At 35.2% G+C, this 19,111-nt stretch overlaps 1 protein-coding gene across 11 annotated transcripts in view; it reads right to left on the reverse strand.

The window, feature by feature from the left end:
• Positions 1 to 19,111, reverse strand: part of LOC141450977 (cell adhesion molecule 2-like) — a 673,919-nt gene that overhangs the window by 211,688 nt on the left and 443,120 nt on the right. The window contains exon 2 of one of the 11 annotated variants that reach the window (XM_074121948.1): positions 8,114 to 8,164. The exons of the other annotated variants lie outside the window; for them this stretch is intronic. Within the exon in view, the coding sequence (XP_073978049.1) occupies positions 8,114 to 8,132 (19 nt within the window). The 5' untranslated portion in view covers positions 8,133 to 8,164. The remainder of the gene's footprint in view (positions 1 to 8,113; positions 8,165 to 19,111) is intronic. 11 annotated transcript variants of the gene reach the window in all.

Genomic DNA, 19,111 nt, shown 5'->3' on the forward strand with positions numbered 1-19,111 from the left:
AGTGTTGCGGAGTGCTTCAGTGGTAGCTAGTTGGGCAATTAGTCAGTTGATGAGTAGAGCTGTGTTAGTGTAGCTGAGACTAGTGCAATTCGGTGCAGTGCGGACCAGTGGTCAGTCGGGGAACAGTTTTGTGGCGTTACGAAGTGAGTAAGTAACAGTAAACTGTTGTGACTGTTGTAAATGGTGACTGTAATGAATAGCGTTAGTTGCTTGTAAATGTTAATGTGAGTAATGTTAACGTGTTAATAAATCAGGTTATTACTTACAACTTTAGCGAGTTTTATTATTAATCAAACCCACATAATAAAATAACTAGTGGCAGGCACTAGTTGTGTAAGTAAAGTTTTTTTTTTGGGGAAAAACTTTACAATATAAATATTTTAAGTGTAGGTTGGTAATTCAGCAATTGTTGAACTTTAAACAGATTATTTAGGAACTTTTCGACGTGAAAGTTTTCACCTCATTCAAAAAAAAAAAAGATGCGATAATCAGAACTTTGTTATTTTATTATTAACATCTGCTTCATCTCAAAATAGAAATGGAGAATTGTAAAAATATTTCATCATCCACTTTCGTCTAGTCTAGCGTAATTTAACTTAATTCAATTGTGCATGGTACAGACTTATTGGCTTCAGTTTTTAGGGATAGATTTAATATTGAATCTTCTAAAATTAAATCTACTGGGTAATTGAATACATACGGTTAACAAATCATGAAGACGCTTCATTCATTACCAGCACAAAATCAGATACTATATTATATTATTGTAACGAAGTTGACCTGAGCCAGAGAAGAAAGGCCTAGATTGTTCTGGGAGTTAGGTGACCAAAGTCTGTAACGGTCCACCACTGTGTAAACAAAAGGGCAGACTTTACCTGAGCCGGAGAAGAAATGGGCTAGATTGTTCTAGGAGTTTAGTGACCGTAGCCTATAACGGTCCACCACTGTGTAAAAGCAAGCTAATAAAGGGAGCGGCCACAGTTGGGGTGATGGCAGTATGTGTTTTCCCCAGCCAGTGAGTGGCAGGTGGGAGTGAGACAGACGGAGTTAAAGTGGGGCAGTCCCAGTTGGAGTGGGGGAGTCGCAGTTAGAGTGAAGAAAAGACAGTCACAGTTGGAGAGAGTCAGAGTACTGCAGAGTTAGCCCAGTTGGGCTGTTAGCCGGTTAGACGATGAGCCGGTTAGTTAGTGAGAGTTTTGAGAGACACTTTGGAAGTGACAGTTTTGAGAGTCAGTGTTGCGGAGTGCTTCAGAGATAGCCAGTTGGGCAGCTAGTCAGTTAGGCTGGAAACATAGTGGAGCGGCGAGCAATGTGGCGAGCAAAGAGAAGATAGAGCAACGCTATCTATAGAGAGTAGAGCAAAGCGTTATGACATGTTTGATTTCTTCGCTCTCATCGCGCTCAATTTGTAAAGGTTATTTTTAAAGGTTATGGATATTGATACATTATTGGTTTAGTTTGTTTAAAGAAACCTCTGTGGGGCCATAGTATTTGTGAAGCTACAATAGTTTTTAACAATTAATAATTAATAGTTTAAATTAATTAACAATTAGTATGTAATCAAATGTTGATAAAGACATTCGAAAAGACGCATGAAACTTGCCAGGATGCTCCCGAAGTTGTTGGTACAAGTGATGAAATTCACCAAGTTCATTTCTAGACTTATTTATGTCATGTACACTGCAGCTCCTACTACTAAGCTGCTGCTAATACCAAAGTTTCAACGAAGAATTTTCATATAAAAATAGTTCCTCCATCTTGTTTTGTCAAAAGGAGAACGCGACTAAACTCGTCACTATGTGCATGCGAATCTTTGCTCGCTGCTCGTCGCTCTCTTTGATCTGAAGCAACTATCATCGCCGCTTTGCTCGCCGCGCCACTATGTTACTTACAGTGAGCTGTAAGAAGCTCCTAGGAAGAGAAAATCTAAGGGCCAGCAGCTGGATTCGAACCCGGGACCTCCGCGTGGGAGTCCAGTACGCTAACCGCATAGCTAATCCCTTCCCTACTACAGATTATTATTTTAATTATTGATATTTCTAATTTGGTTTTTCCTTTCATTTATTGCTCTATGAGAAAGAGTAATTTTTATTTATATGAAAAGGAAAATAATGTTAGAGAAATACCATTTTCATGCTAGCTATAAATAAGCGGAAAAATAAGGAAAAATAGAATATAATAGAAGGAAAAATGTCAAGATGAGTTTAATGTTCGGCGAGCAATTTCGATGGCTATGACAAGTTGAGGGACATCGCTTTACAAAAAAGTGGATTTTTCGCTGAAGTACTTTTAGGGAAGTAAAGAGCCTTAACGTTGTTGTAGACTTCTCTTCTCTTTTCCTAATAACGAATATAAGCCTGAATTTCATTCTTAGTATTATATACGAGTTGTGCAGCCTAGAGTTACGCTACAGTTGGAAGGGGTATTTCAGGTTTTTTGTTTTCTCTTATTTTTCTCATTTTTATAGTAATTGAAAATCACAGAATATTTTTATGAAAATTCGATAGGCTAGTACAATCTCATTTGAATGTTCCACTATCCCTCTTTGATAAAATTTTATAATGAGTTTTGGACAATTTTGAGTGAACATTTCGTTTAATTTATTTTAAATGAAAACAATGCATTTTCCTCACGAACTTTCCCATAAATAATTTTCATATTTAAACAGTTTTTGTTTTATTCTCTGTATGTATTTTCCATGCAGATCGTACCTGTATTGTAATTGTAGAATACTAATTTGAATCATGCTTCAGTAAAACCTTTATTTATATTTATGTATATAGAATATATTATGTTTTAATCTGAAATATGTTGGACAATAATGAAGGAGTATGGCGTGGTAACCTACCAAATATTTATTGATTGGACTTAGGTAACATTAGCTAACATAATAATTATTATTTTTGATTTTATCCTTCGCAGAATGCGTGTTTATTGCATCCTTGATTGGTTTCAGATTTTTATCTAATCATTGCAGGTAGATTAATAATTCATTCAACAAGTGCAGTGCGAGATGGAAATATAAGTTAAAATCTCTACGATCAACTGATTAATCTCTCTCTAATCTAATAATGCAGGATAATCCGAAACCAGTCAGGGATACAATAAATATGCAACGGATAAAATAACTAGCACTGCGGATCTAGCTACATTTTCAATAATAAGAGTCAATCATGTGCTGCCATTCCAAAAACATATTTTGAACATAAGTTTTCATATACAAGGTGATCCATTTAAAACACACTAATCGCTAATAACTTTTTAGGAAAGCGAAATTTCGAAAAAACGTACGAAGTAAACTATATGTTTTTTTTTTGGTCTAGTCTTCAAATTTTTCACCCCCGATGCTGTATCTTCATTTTTGGCGGAGTTACGGCTAGAAACCTGTTTGGGGTTTCATAAGGATAATGCCAGTGAGGGGCGGGTGTTGGTCTAGTGGTCATGAGCGTGGCTTTGTACGTGGAAGATCCCAAGTTCGAATTCCGCGTATGACTAGACTTTGTTGTAAAAAAAAGTATTATAATTATTGAAGAAATAAGAATGACTTCATACGCGGGATTCGAACTAGGGATCTCCCACTACTTACAAAGCCACGCTCTTGACCACTAGATCAACAACCGTCCATCCTTGGTATAATATTTTTACCGTAATCTTAGGACAAGAAGTCCTGCAAACGGGGTACATTAAAATGATGTGATGATTGCTTTTATTTGATGATAAAACAAATTTATCCTGATTTACCCACAACCATTACATTACACTACATGTTTTAAAATCTTCAATTATTATTATTTTTTTACTTTGCGTTACTAATAACATTTTTTTGCAGTCAGAGGACCTCTCAAAACGTGTATTTCTGGTGGAAAATTAATATTTAAAACCGTTCGCGAATAGGTAAAATTGTAACTTTGATCTTAAATATCTCAACTAAAATTAGGGATATCAAAACGGGATTAAGGTCATTTTTCATAGTTTTGAATGTAGTTTTCAAATCATTGTCTAAACCAGTGGTCCTTATGAAACCCCAAACAGGTTTTTAGCCGTAACTCCGCCAAAAATGAAGATACAGCAACGGGGGTGAAAAATTTGAAAACTAGACTAAAAAAAAAAACATATAGTTTACTTCGTGGGTTTTTTCGAAATTCCGCTTTCCTAAAAAGTTATTAGCGATTGGTGCGTTTTAAATGGATCACCCTGTATATGAAATCAAGTTTTGTTTTATTTTTGTTAAAATCTGAAGTCACTGACGCCCAGATATTTGTTTAAGTGAAACCAAAATGAAGTATTTTAAATTTTTAGAACTCTTTTTTTTTGGGACAATCACGTGTTTAAAGTACAAAATTTTTGTAAACCAAACCGTAATGGTATTTCTGTCAGTCACAATCGTAAGTAAAGAGAAGTAGATACATGTAGTATGTAAAATTTGACTGTTCATGTATTAATTTTTATTGATTTTCTAGCAAAATCAAAAATGAATGTGACAGCTGTCTTGTATTTGTCAACCGCAGTCGGTAGATCAAATCAACATATGTTATGTATATAGACAATGGCAAATGGCGAATCTGTACCATTAACAGATATTGGTCACGCAATCGGACAAGGGATTAGGCCAGCTCCTAAAATAAAAATAACCGATCAATGCACAGATCTACTGACTTTTTGACTTTTTTTTCACATATGAAACTATAATTTTATTTCTGTCTTTTAGGCTCAGTATACACGTCCAGTTCTCAACTCTAAACGAAAGGCAGCAGTTCAATGCCGAGGTACCCGTGAAATGACTCAAGCAACCGCCATAAAATGGAAGTCTCGCTTTAGATTAGGTTAGCTTATGATTACTTCGCTTACTTTCGTAAAGCAATGTTTTAGTTAACGCTATACGTAAAATAAAAAATATAACAAAACATTCCAATTAGAATTAAAGTACGTAATACAAAATTATTGTTATAGGTAAGATATGATCTCGGTTAATTTCATAAAGTTAAAGTTTAAATTTTACTTAAATTAAATAATGAAACTAATAGTTGACAATACAGTACAACCTCGGTTAACCGGGAATCGGATTAACCGGGATCATGTTGAGTCATTATAAGAACACCTGGATCGGCGCCGAAACAAAAGTTAATTTTCGGTGACGACAGGAAAAATGTTTTGTCTTCCGATGTAACATAATTGTAGGCATGGCAGCAACTCTTTTATACCTGATTTTCTTGAAGGATCATTATCCCTGTTTATCTAAGTATTCTGATGATGCTAGACGATACCCAAAATGTAGATTCATCCAATGTGGCGTTATTAACTAATATTTAATTTGCATACTCCATAACTTATCGTTTTAAAAGACATTTTAATTTTATATGTATAGGGTAAAGTCGGGTGAGATGGCCAATCGGGAGAGATGGCCAACAGCCGAAATTTAACCGAAATGTCGTCCGACGGCGCTGCGTGACCTCTCAAGTGATGAACGTTCATGTCTGACTACAGTGAGTTCATTTTGGTCTGCGTCAAAGCGTTATTAATTAACTCAGAGAATAAAAACATTATCGTCTCAACAAAAACTTTTATGATAGTTGCATATTGCGTGCTGCAGCGAATGTAGTATGTATGTAAAAACCCAAAATATGGTGCAATTAGTGCTGAATTTTTGGAGATTTACCTCAGTCTTACAAAAGACCATGGGATTTACGTGTTGTAAATGGTTGATTTTCAACTTCACGGTTATATGTAATATTTTTATGGATAATTACCGGCATTGTTTGAATCTTCCCAGAGAGCAGCCTAATCTCAAGCTAGTCTTCAGTGTTAATCAGTTCATCCTACAGAAAACATCTTTCGTTTGCCCCTTTTCGGTCGAATTTTTATTTCATGTACGCAATGGAATCCGTTAAGAAAACTGTAGCTAAACGTAAACGTAAACTCTGGGACGAAACGGTAATCAGCAGTATTCGATTTAACCGGGATTTCAGTTTTCCAGGGTCGGTTTAGCCCGGTTAATCGAGGTGGTACTAGTAATAGAAGCAGTCAGCTCTCTTAGTGGATAGTATTGTCTATAACGAAAGGACACTGTCTAGAGGCCGGCATTGCACTGGAAAAAGCTCCAGGCGCCAATGACCTACATGCATTATTTGGGGCCCACAAAAGTTTTATAAAAGCAATCAATGTGTCAAAATAACTTTTTGCAAAAGCAATAAAATAACTTGATTTCAATAGTTACTTTGGTGGCAAATTGAACTTCACTATTGTAACTGATTTATAAGGTTATGTATTTTACATTGTGCTTTGGATTGAAATGTTCATGCTGGATTAAACAATACATCAATGCAGGATATTAATAATCAAGTAATTGGCAATAGTTGCTCTTGCCTGAAATACTCAGAATGCACTCTTGTATTGGTTAATCTTGTTGGTAATCAATGAAGTGGGTATTGGCTTCTACAATAGTTCACTAACTGTCGTTCCTCCCTTCTATTGTGTTTAATTCCCTGGATTTGAATAAACTGTTAGGTCTATTATTACCTCTAAGATTATTTGAATGAAAACATGAAAATAGTAAATGCTGTAGTGGCAACAGAACTACTTGAAAAACTTGATAATTCCAAAGAAGATGTTAGAAATCACAAGTCATTTAAAAATGATGATAAAATGAATTTGACAGAGTTTAGGTGTGGTTGTAAGGTAATTAAGGTCAGAGGAAAAAAGAGATCAACTCATGAACTTTCCACAGAGTAAATCACCTAAAGAATACAGCAAACACAAATTGTGTAGAGAAAAAACCTGCCAATCTACCTAATCTACCTAGAGATATAAAGATATAATATATAATACATAACATATAATATAAAGATATAAATGGTTAACTTGCCACCATTTACCACCATGAGTCTCTGTTCATTTTTTATTAGGCAGTTTATTATTATTTTAATTTTTTTATTTATGGCGCGTCAACATCTGAGGTTATTGGCACCCGGAGCTTTTTTCAGAGCACTAGCCCTTCGGACAGTGTTCACTCGTGTCAGACAACTCTGTCCATCACCAGATAGTGAAGCTGTAAGAAGCTCCTAGGAAAGGAAAAGGGCCAGCAGCTGGATTCGAACTCGTGATCCACGCGTTGGAATCCACTATTAGCTAACCACTCAGCTAATCCATATCCTAGTTTGTTATTGTTACTCGTATATAGTTTGGATTAGTAAATCACTGCTCGTCTTATGTACTAGTTAATATATTAGTTTTATCGAAGCGTTCATAAAATCCATATTTCTAAATCTTTAGTAAATAATTTAATGACTTTAAATAAATTATCCGCTCAACTCCAAACTGACTGAGTGTTCTAAAATGCATAAGCATCACTTAGCCTTCCTGCAATATCTATGAATCTATTAGTAGAATTTAGGGGAACTTGACGACCTATGGCATTTTCACATTACTATCTCTGAAATCTAGTAGTTTTCAATAACCAGTTAAGCGTGTTTGACGTGTATACACGTCAAACCAAATCTCTGTTACGGTGCGTTCGACGTGTACATTCGATGTGAAAAATACAAAAATTGCTATTAACTATAAAAACTCGAAATTTGAATAAAATACAATAAGAATATCATTTGGTGGGATGTTTCCTTTATCTTACCAATAGAACTGCCAAGTATTTTATACGGAGGGGGATGGTGGGAGTCAGCCAAATGATAAGTGGTTGGTACATGTTTGGTCTCCGCATTAGAGATTGGGAATTAGGCACACAAATAAAAGCTCACAACCCTTGTGCAATGCCGTTTTTACCTTAGATAAAGGTTCAGACCTCAATGCGAGCATGATTTCATTTTGCACAGAATTCAAAGCTCTTCTCTTCCTTGTAAAAGCTCTTGCGTCCCTAGTTAACTAGAGCAATGCATACGTGAAGCGGTGCAAGCTTTTGAATGAGCACAGAATGCTCTGGTAATCTCAAGCCCGAGAGATTCCAGAAAAAGTGCTTGCAGTGACTTTTGGTTGTTTTTTCCTGCGTTCGACGTGTATAGACGTCATTGTCTGATTTTAATTCCGCACACTGTGGGGGGTTTTTAAAATTAAAATCCGCACTTATCTGATTAAAATAAATAGATGAATAAAAAACAAAACTTACGGAAGAGATGAGAGTTCATGTGCCAAAAATTAAAAACATTCAGTCACCCACCTGAAACAGAAAATACAAATAAAACTGAAAACATTTCCTATATATCACGCTTAAATGAGGTAAATGAGGTTCATTTCAATGTTGTAATTACCGTATGTACTTTAGGCATTAACGCTACAGTTAAGAGGTGATAATTGTAAACATTATAAGTCCACAAACCATTAATGTATGTAAGCAGTCAGATAAGTGAATTACCAGTCTGATTGAGCCACCATAAGCCTTACCGGTAGACAAATTTATACAGGCTGTTCTGCTGAACAAACTTTTCATTCAAGTTTACGTCCTCATTAGCTTCAAACTGGGTTTTAAGAATTAAAAATGTAAGTAAAAGTCCAAATATGAAGCAAATCAACTGAACGAATGTTTACATTTTTCTGTTTAACGTTTTTTACAAAAGGTACGGACAACTAAGACGCATGATCGAACCTAAATCTAATCTAAACATACCTAACAAACTAACCCTCTATAAGACGTTACTTCAACCCATCTGGACTTACGGATCAGAGCTGAGGGGCTCCACTAAATCCTTAAATATCTCCCGCATCCAATCCTTCCAATCAAAAGTCCTCCGCCGAATTGTAAATGCTCCCTATTATGTCACTAACCACGTCCTTCACAAAGACCTAAATATTCCTTTTGTCACTGATACAATCCGTTCACGATACCTCAATTTCCCTTAGAACCCTATCCTGCCATCCCAATTCAACAGCTCAAACTCCTTTCCTCTTTAACCCATCCTGATAATCCCACCACGACGACTAAAACGACGTTGGCCTCATGATCTCCTATCCTAGACCTTTCCAACAACTGAAATTCCCGGGAGTGTCAGCACTGGCTGATTTCTCTCTTCCTGTGTCCGTACGGTTACGGTGCGCGATGGCTATGCCGGGGAGCTTTCGTATCCTGTATTGTATTGTACTTGTACCATTCACACTTTGCCTGTATTCGCACTTTATATGTATTTTTGTTTTTGTTTTTTAGCGATCTCTTTTTTTTTCCACAAATTTTTTGCCTTGTCAATGATCTCATCATGCTGCTGCAACTCAGCGGTTGCAACGGCCAGCTTAGGAGGCTGAATTCTGTCTATTCAAAGGCCGTCTCCCTGTTTCGTTTAATCTACTCTGTGAAGATCAGAGGCTTATTATTCACTCTTTATGATCAATTTGTCGTTTTATCAGATCAACGTTCATACGATTTGTTGTTTCAAGTAAGAAAACCTTCGCCTTTTTACATAGTCTAGGGTTTCCTACTAATCGTTTTGTGTATTTTCTCCTTTGATCTCCAAATTTCAGAGCCTTATAACGCAAACTGACGGTTGTATTGCAATCTGGTAGGGTATCTGCTTAGTATTCTCATAGAGATATTTTCTGACATATCCGGCCTTACAATAAGAGCTTAAAACCAGATAAAGATGACACGCTTTCTCGGCCAAACCGAGTAAAAAACTGATAAAGAGATGGCTTGGAGACATTGTCGTTTGCCTTGAACATCATTAAGTGTGGGATGAACTTGTATGAAGCAGGAACTCAATTACTCTTCAGGCTTATAAGCACTTGATGGTAGATGGTAGCAGAAAGCGTCCCTCGGCAAAGCCACCTGGTCTTCGCTACTACTTCTAGTGCTTGTAGTCGTCCAATGTAAGATGTTTAAAGATATCTGGAAAATATCCATACAGTCTTAAAATTGTGCTGCTAGCCTCTTAAGAAAGACACCTATCTCCTCTAAATGCTAGTCCCCACTAACACTTAATGACTCATCAAAGTCACAGAAATAAAGAGTGAAATGTTGAGAGTAGCTACGTTCCTCCGACATAAAAGAAATCTCGGTTTATAGCGCAGGATTGGTTGAGGTTAAAGAGATAAAAAGAAACAAAAAATCACATGGGAAGGTGTTCGCAATAAAAATGGAGTTTCAAGAATATTTTACCATCACATTTTCATTCTAAGCAGGTTAGGGTTACAAGACCCGAGTGAAAATCCAGTAGGTAGTCCGGATATCCGGAAATAATTTCAAAGCTTATGTATTTGACGGGACAAACATATTTTTTCTCATTTCAAGCAAAAACTTATTAGTTTGCAGTTTTGGGGCGAAACCAGAAACAGTTATTAAATGTTCTCTGGGCAACTATTCAATTGTTCAATTAAAAGCGATTCGCATTTTTCTCAGCCTGTCAAGCAACAATACAAGTGATAGCAGCTTGTAAAACAGTCTTTGTTAGAGAATGCAGAATGGTATCTGAGGTTGCTTTTGAGTGAAAAAAGGGCCATCACGAAGTGCCTGATCTGCTTGCTGTATGGAATGGTAAAAAACTTGTTTCACGTTGGGAGAAATGTATTAACGTTAATGGTGACTACATTGAAAAGTAATACATAATTGTGAAGCTTAAGTATTGTACTTTAATAGACTTTCTGTCCGAACTTGATAACTCTTTTCTTTCCCCCTCTCCTAGCATGTGTGCATTACTTTTCAGCCAACCCTCGTATTTAACCCAGAACCTCTAGGTGGGCTTTGGATGCTCCACACTGTTGTCGTGAGGATAAGTTATGTGATCTTTGATGCTGTAGGCCAGAAGAGTCATCATGGTAATGAAGCCTAATAGGAAGATGCTGACCTTTGAGATAAGGGAGAATTTACCTATTACGTCATTCAAGTATTGATATAATACTCCTTAGGGCTGCACTGCCATGGGGAACCAGACACGCATCGTAAATCAATAATAATACATTCTGCAATATCACTCTTAGTGCAATAATACGATAAGTGACTTAACTTTATCTTCTCTGTTATTGATTACAATCGTGAAACAAATTTCTAACAAAGATTATGGTGCATAAAATAACCACAGCAATTGGTCAGGGTTGTAAATTTTGGGGGACTTGTGCATTTCGTCTCTATACCACCAACTGGGCTACTAATGCGGCGCTTATCTGTGGTCACTACGTACTAAATCTCAAGAGTTGTAACGGTCCGCTAAGCCGGACTTCACAGCTCTCTTGCGGGTGGCAGAACGGGGGACGCAACGATACATTTATACCACCAATTTTGTGTGGGTGTATCTAACTAATGCTTTCACAAAATACTGTAACATTTATTTGGCAACAATGCATATAAATAAATGAAACGATGCGGAGATAAACTTTCAGATAATTCTGATGGGCAAGAGATGAAGAAGATTAAACAAATAATGGGAATTTCTAAAACTGGTTGAGTTATTGTCAAAGAGTTATCTGGACCATTGAAAATATGATGCATCTATGAAAAGAAAAGCGCAAAGCAAACTTAGGGTATGAGTTTTGAGGTGCTTTCAATAGGAATGAAGAGAAGTTACGTCATTGAGTTTTCTCCGAATTGCTTTGAGGTCCCTTGCATCACAAAAAAATGAGTTTTAAAAAAATTCTGTTTATATTGCACCTTCGACTTTGTGGAATTTAGAGATAGAAGATGTCAAAGGGGAAAGACTTTTAAAATATAATCAGTCTAGGAATACAGTCGAGCCTCCCAATCAAGGACACTCTCACTAGCAGCCACCTCTATTTACGGACAGTTTTTGGATTTTCCCCGTTTTACCCCTATGCACTTTCTATATAAAAAACCTCCGTTTCACTGTACATAGCGACCGCGGGCATTGATTTTAGGGAGCGGATTATATGTTTCACCTCCCACCAACGACCACCTTATTATTAAAAGTTCGTTAGACGCGGTGATCAAAATAATGTGTTGGAAGATTTTGCAAAAACAAATCGGATAATTAAGAGAAATTTGATGCATATCATATGTACGTTTTTAAATCTATTAATAATAAACAATTTTTAAATAGATATTTGGAAAAAAAACCCATATTTTTTCATTATGAAACTTGCCTACCTCCTTCTAACGGCCACCTCCAAAAAGCGGCCACTTTGCTTTCCCCCGCCAGTGCCCGTTAATGAGAGGTTCTACTGTATATATTTAAACTAAGGATGCCATAACAAATAATTAATTAAAAATTAAATAAAGAATAATTCATAAAATAATGGTCTAAATTTGGGTAAAAGATCTAAAAATTAGGATAGATTTAAGACAGCCGGGAAGTTCGTCTAGAACTGGACATTCTAAATGACGTAGTTATTGACATGTGCTTGAAATACGTGGTGTGGCTATTAAATAACGAGACTAACGACCGTTTTTTCCTTACTCTTTCACAGAGTTGAGCAAGCACCTCACGGTAGTAATGTTGATTAATTATAATCGATATTTTCATCCGTTTTGGACGTGGAAGGGCGGACCCGGGCAGTCATCATCTCCGACGTCTTCTCGGCCATCTTGGAAACGCTTGAACCACTCAAAAATTCGCGCACGTGATTAACATTCATCGCCATAAACTTCTTTTAATAAAAGATAAGTTTCAGTAGCGGTTTTACCCAGTTTCATGTGAAATTTCCCGACAATTCGTTGCTCTACTACATGTGTAGTATCATGTTTTCGGTAAAACGAAACTGACACCTCTTACACAAACGACGGTTCCGGTTAGACAGATTTCTTTACAAACACGTGAGACGCTGAAATCGAAAGAGAAGGCTTTACGCTGCACAGATGTCGGTCATTAGGTTTTGGCGCATGCATAGTTAGTTCTTCTGTAGCAGCATCAGTCTCGTTATTTTATAGCCACACCTCGTACAGGGAGTTTTGTTAATTTAGAAAATAATTTAAAACCCATTTTTCCTCGCCTCTTCATCTTCTATTTGAAGCACATTTTTGAGGCCATTTTCAGCCAGAGTTCACTTAAAATTTGCAAAATATAGTCATTCACTACCACACGAGAATTTAAGTAAAAGAAACAATAGATTTTTGTTTTGTTTTAGTGCCAGATTTGTCTAGTTACTTCTATCAATACGCTAAATAATAAGTTGGGCATTTCATTTTCTAAAAAAATTTGGCATAAATATAAAATAATAAAGTAGGCCAATTAAAAGTGTTGTAAACAATCAGTCACATGACTTCATGTTCTGACTTATTCCAAATTTTATAATATATTTAATTATGACTAGAACTTTTTTCATGTATTGGGGAAAAAATACATTATTCTCATTTGGTTGATTTTTTTACTCAAATTCTTACTCCAATTATTATATTGAAATTGATAAATATTTTACAAAGGATCAGTTTTCCTCGCATAAATTAAGGCGAGGAAGGTTACAGTAAATTTGGTATTCACAAGAAGTGAAAAGAGGTAAAAGAAAGAAATCTCTTTTGGGTTTTCTTACTACTTAGAGGTGCTTCTTATGGCAGTATGTTTTTAGGAAGGTCTACATATGTTCATGTGTATAGTGTGCTTGTGTGAATGAATGTAAGTACTCCATGAATCTGGAACGATAAATTGAATTAAGGAACCTAGAATTGATATTCCGTCTGAGTATTGCCAACAATTCTAAAGCTACATTTATACTGAACAAACTAGAGCATAGAACAAGAACAGGAACTGTATTTTGTGTTCGTTCGGTGTAAGCGATATTCTTTTAAATGTGCTTAGAACGTCCTTACTGGGATTGCTCTAGCGAACATTCAGTTTATATAAAAGAACCTTTTCTTTCTTGCCTCATCCCTCCTTATATTACTTACTTAAAACCAATTTCCACTGAAAACAATTCGGGAAATAAAAGCTATAGAACGATGTGTATAAGTAAATATAGTCTACTTCTTTAGTGAAGAGCAGCCACCTTGTTTCGAAAACAAAAAACATTCTTAGTTACTGTATTTAGTGTTTACATGGTGAAGCGTACACAACTTCTAACCCTTAAGAGCCTTTTATCGAATTTTCTAGAAAAAAACAAACAAAATGTTTCAACTTAACAGAAAACAAGAACGCACTTGAAAGCTCTAGTCAGGGCGAGCACGTAATAACATTCTGTAACAATCGAGCGAACATTCCAATACATTTTTTTCGAATGTTTTTTTGCCTCGGAGTTGAGGATAAAACTATTGGCTTCGACTGACGTCCCTTAACAAGAAGATATTGAACTGATAGAAGAGGTAAAACTAAAGAAAGAACAAAGTTCATAGTTAGATTTACATCTTTTCGGATAGAAATACTACATGAATAATGGCTCCCATGTTAAGTTTTTAACTGTTTCTAAAAGTTATGGAGATTTCCAGCTGACGAATCAATTCAGTTATAGACTGATCCATTTTCTGAACACAACTATTCTGACAAGTTTTACGTCTAAGAATGAATAGTTTTGTGTATATTTGCAATAATAATAAAATAATTATTATTATGGATATTGCAAGGATAAATTGATGTATTGAAGAAAATAGTTTAACACTAAACCCACCGCCATGCATAACTAATCCTACCGAGACCGGTCAAATGTCCGGACTTCAAAATCACTTAAATTTCTTATTTTAGAATGAAGATAATAATTATTAAACAATAAAAAGCGTTGTTTCTTTTGTTTAAAAATTATTCTCGTAGATTTTACTCTTTTTTGCATCATTTTTTTATAATTATAGGCTTCTCGATTGCAAATTTCCCGCATACGTATTTTTTACACTTTAGACAGCATTTTTTAGTCTTATTGCCTTTGCAGTCTCTTATTTGGCTGTTTTCCGACCATTTGTTCGTGTACTAATATTTGTCATGCTTTCGCAATGGTAATATAAAGTTTTGCCTTGAAATTTCACTTCCACTACTTCAAAAATCACGCCCTTATCCCCTGCTAAGTCTAGGATATTGAAAACTATTTGTTGAGGACATCTCCGAGATTTTTCCCCCGTTATATTTCTTCCACGAGCTGTATACATTTCTGCTAATTTCAGAGCGACATACTCCCCAAGCGGAACTGAAGGTTCTCAGTTTTCAAGTTTTCCCAAAAACATGCATCGAACGCTAGCCAAGATTTGATACCAAATTTGTCCAGTTTATTTGGCATTTACTGAGTAAATCTGCAACTTGACTTTATTGGAAACAAATGTCCTTGGAAGAGATATGTGCTCTTGGTTATAACAGTTTTGACTGACTGTTCTCTACGAATTTGTTCCAAAATTTAGAAATAAAAGCCAATTTATCGGTTTGTAAGCGATGTGATTTCTTTGATCCAATCGAATAAACCCTCACAATTTCCGTCTATACATTTCTGCTCATAGTGTTTGAGAAGAATGCTCGTCCTATTTTTGTTCATAGAAAAGGGCAACATTGTACATTTTTTGCCTCATATGCACCATATGCAAACAATAATCCGATAAATGCATTATCAAATTGAGTTTTCGAGAGAATTCAGTTACAAAAAATAAAAATAAATAAATAAAATAAAATATTAAAATAAGTAAATAAAATGAAAATATTCAGCCGGTCAAATGACCGGTCGCAGTAGTTAAGATGGACTACATAGTTTTCTCAAAAATTAAATATTAGGAAAAGAAGTGAATATAAAAGAAGTGAAGTTTTGAATATTAAAAAAACAATTGTATTCATATTTTACGAAAAGTCGTGAAGTTTAATGGAGGTATGATGACGCTGTAATTAGAAAATTTAAACCAAATCTAAAAAACGGTCAATTGACCGGCCGTGGTAGGTTTAGTGTTAACATTGCAGAAAACAGAATTTCAGCCCAGGAAGTTTGCAGAATTTTTTCTATAACAGAAACTGAAGTATTAGGTTCTTTAGGTAAGGAGATCGCAGCTCAGGATTCATATTGAGGAGTCTCAACTTGCAAACAACTGATCCTTCACGTCATTGGGTGGATAGATACTCTATTCATTATGTCAGAAGTCAAAATCAGCACAGCAGCACATCAAAGGATCTTACAATGAGAGAATAAAATGATTAGGCTTTACTGAAATTGCCAGCAAATGCGCTTTCTGCAGAGATGTTTCAATGGTAGCGCAAACCTTAACCATGCTCCTGCAGTATGAGTTGCATCAGTAATTAACACTAGAATCAAAACACACATCTTTCTGCTAAGCACAGGGGAAATAGATAGTTTTGAAGGCAGTTACACGCAAAAGTAGCAATGAAACCACTAGTAAAAAACACCATCTTAAAACCAATTTAAGTTTTTATTGTTAATAAAAAAAGTTAAAGGGATGAACATTATTATGGAAGGCTTTCAACCAGCATTATATAAGAAATAAAAATTTCTAGTTTATAGTTTAAACAGAGATAAAAACCTTGAAGGACACAATCTTCTGGGTATGGTTATTAAATGCTTCACAATTGTAGATAATTTGTTTTCATATGTTTCCGTTAATGACAGCCAAGAATGGTTAATAAAAATTATTTATTGCGAGAAATAAAACACATTTCCCCTACTTCTAGTGCTTATAAAAATGGCCATCTTTTTTTTTCTTTTTTTTTTTTTTAAAAAAGAACCTTTTAGTGGTTGTTGGCTTGATTTATTATTATTATTACTGTCACAAGAAGGCGCTCGTGATGTGTACGTGGTCAAGAAGAGTGTGCTTCATGGTACTATCGGAATGTGATACTAGAAGGAGTGTAGAGGTTTAGCTCCCCGCATGAATCATGCTCTTTTTACGTAGCGTACATTCTTATTAAATTTTTCACTGATGAAGGCACACATCTGAGCCAAAACTTTAAAGAAAAAGAAGGTTTTATTATAGATTTTAATTTAATATTCTAAAATGCAACGAGCCGAGAGAAAACAATACGAGGTGTGTCTATTAAATAACGAGACTGATGCTTCTACAGAAGAACTATGCATTCGCCAAATCCTACTGTGCAGCGTAAAGCCTTCTCTTTCGATTGCAGCGTCCCAGGTGTTTGTAGAGAAATCTGTTTTGCCGAAAACATGATATTACACATGTAGTAGAGCAACGAATTGTCGTGAAATTTTACATGAAACTGAGTAAAACCCCTACTGAAACTTATCTTTTATTAAAAGAAGTTTATGGCGATTAATGTTAACCAAGTGCGCAAGTTTTTGAGTGGTTCTAGCGTTTCCAAGATGGCCGAGAAGACGTCGGAGATGATGACCGCTCGGATCGCCCTTCCACGTCCAAAACGGATGAAAATATCGATTAGAATTAATCAACATTACTACCGTGAGGTGCAGTAAGGAAAAAAAAGACCCGATTTGTGGAAGAACCAGTCATGGGTTTCTCCATCAAGACAACCCGCCGAGGCTCACACTGCATTGTCTGTCAATGCAGCTAGCCAAGTTTTAGGCCATCCGCCTTTATTCGCCTGACCTGGCCCCATAGGACTTTTATCTGTTCCCCGAAGTCAAATCTGCATTAAAATGGACACGATTTCAGTCCGTTGAAGGTGTGAAAAAAAAAAGCGGCACGCGTCATGCAGGAGCTCATAGAAAAAGACTTCCAGCACTGTTTCGAACAATGGTAAATTCGCATGGAGCGTTGTAGGGCTAGGGGAGAGGTGTATATTGAAGGTGATAATAACTAAAAATGTATAAAATTTAAAGTAAAATGTTTTATAGCAATAGCCTCGTTATTTAATAGCTACCGCCTCGCCTACAAAAAATATCATTCCTCTTCAGGACGTTAACTACCTACCACTAGACAGTCAAATAGTGACTGCTAGCTGAATCTATGACACCACAATAATTACAGAAACAAGCCTTCAAAATAAAGATTTCGGATTGTGCATTTAATCTCTCACATCGCCATCCAGTCATAAACATTTGTACTAACTAAGCTATTTCATCTGTTCTAACACAATCTTGCTTATAATCGCAGATATGCCAATAAATACATTCAAACTGCAATTTTAAAAATGTTGCATTTAAAAAAATGTTAATAAATTATTTAATGGCCACGAGTAACTGTTTTACCGGCTATAAAGCCAAAAAAGGAAAAATAAAGAGAGATAATATTAATTTTAAAAATATTATACACTTTTCAATAAATGTTGGACAAACAACCAAATAAGCTGAGTTCTTTTTCTCGAGTGTAAAACAACTAGCTAGAAGATATTCCCTTCGCGAAGAACCAACCGACTTGAGAGAACATCTTAGAATGTTTCAGTTGAAAATGAAGAATGTTGGTCAATAAAAATTTACTAAGTAGGTAATCCAAAATAATGGAGACTTTTTGAAAAAAATCTTTGGCCCGACTTAGTGAGATTCAACTTTTCAAAACTATAGTTAACAAGAGTTATTTTTTTTTTTAATTGATGCCCTTTAATGTTCTTAAATTCTGTATGCTTGGGAAATTTAAGGGGCCAGTATTGCACTGATTTCAGCACAATAATTCTAACAAGCAAAGCTTCTGTGTGTAAAAAAAAAAGAACTTGTCTGTTATGATTGAATTTATATGAAGTATAAAGTTACTGCAACATCAAAGACCCAAGAACTCTTAGAAGTCGGCTAACGATATCATAGTTAAGATATAAATATAACACAAATCTGGCGATCTGGTGTAAATACTTATACTTTTTTTTTTAGCAGTTAATACAGCAATAATTATAGTGGATTTTCTTTTAATTACTGAAGTTTTTGAATCTTTAAAGAAACATTTCTTTAAAAAAAATTTCAGTATACGTCACATGATTTGTCCTAAGAAAAAAATTCAAGTCTACATTTTAATAAATAATTTAATTTTGAATACTCTGTAAATATCTTAGTAAATTTTAAATTAAATAAAAAAATCGCTTTAAAAAATCAGAATGCCGACTGAGTTACAAATTTTAACGAGTTTAAAGGAAAATTCAGTTATTTTAAATAAGGAAGGAAAATCTTCTAGAAGAAAATCTCTAATTTTCTTTTTTTATTGCATCACTTTTCTGTTCTCCTTCTCAACCATGAACTCCCTTCGGATATTTCTGTAAAATCTGGTAAGATAAGACATAATCTCAAGAATGTTTTTTTGAGATAAACCTAAAGTTAAGTATGAATATTTGAATTACAATGTGCACCTCGTTTGAGGGAAGATATATTCAATAATTTATGTGAATCTATTATTTTATTTGATAAATGTTTGCTTGAATGAATCTTA

Source organism: Rhodnius prolixus, unplaced genomic scaffold (genome assembly GCF_049639745.1).
Source record: "Rhodnius prolixus isolate KJV_2025 unplaced genomic scaffold, Rpr scaffold_8, whole genome shotgun sequence".
NCBI lineage: Eukaryota > Metazoa > Arthropoda > Insecta > Hemiptera > Reduviidae > Rhodnius > Rhodnius prolixus.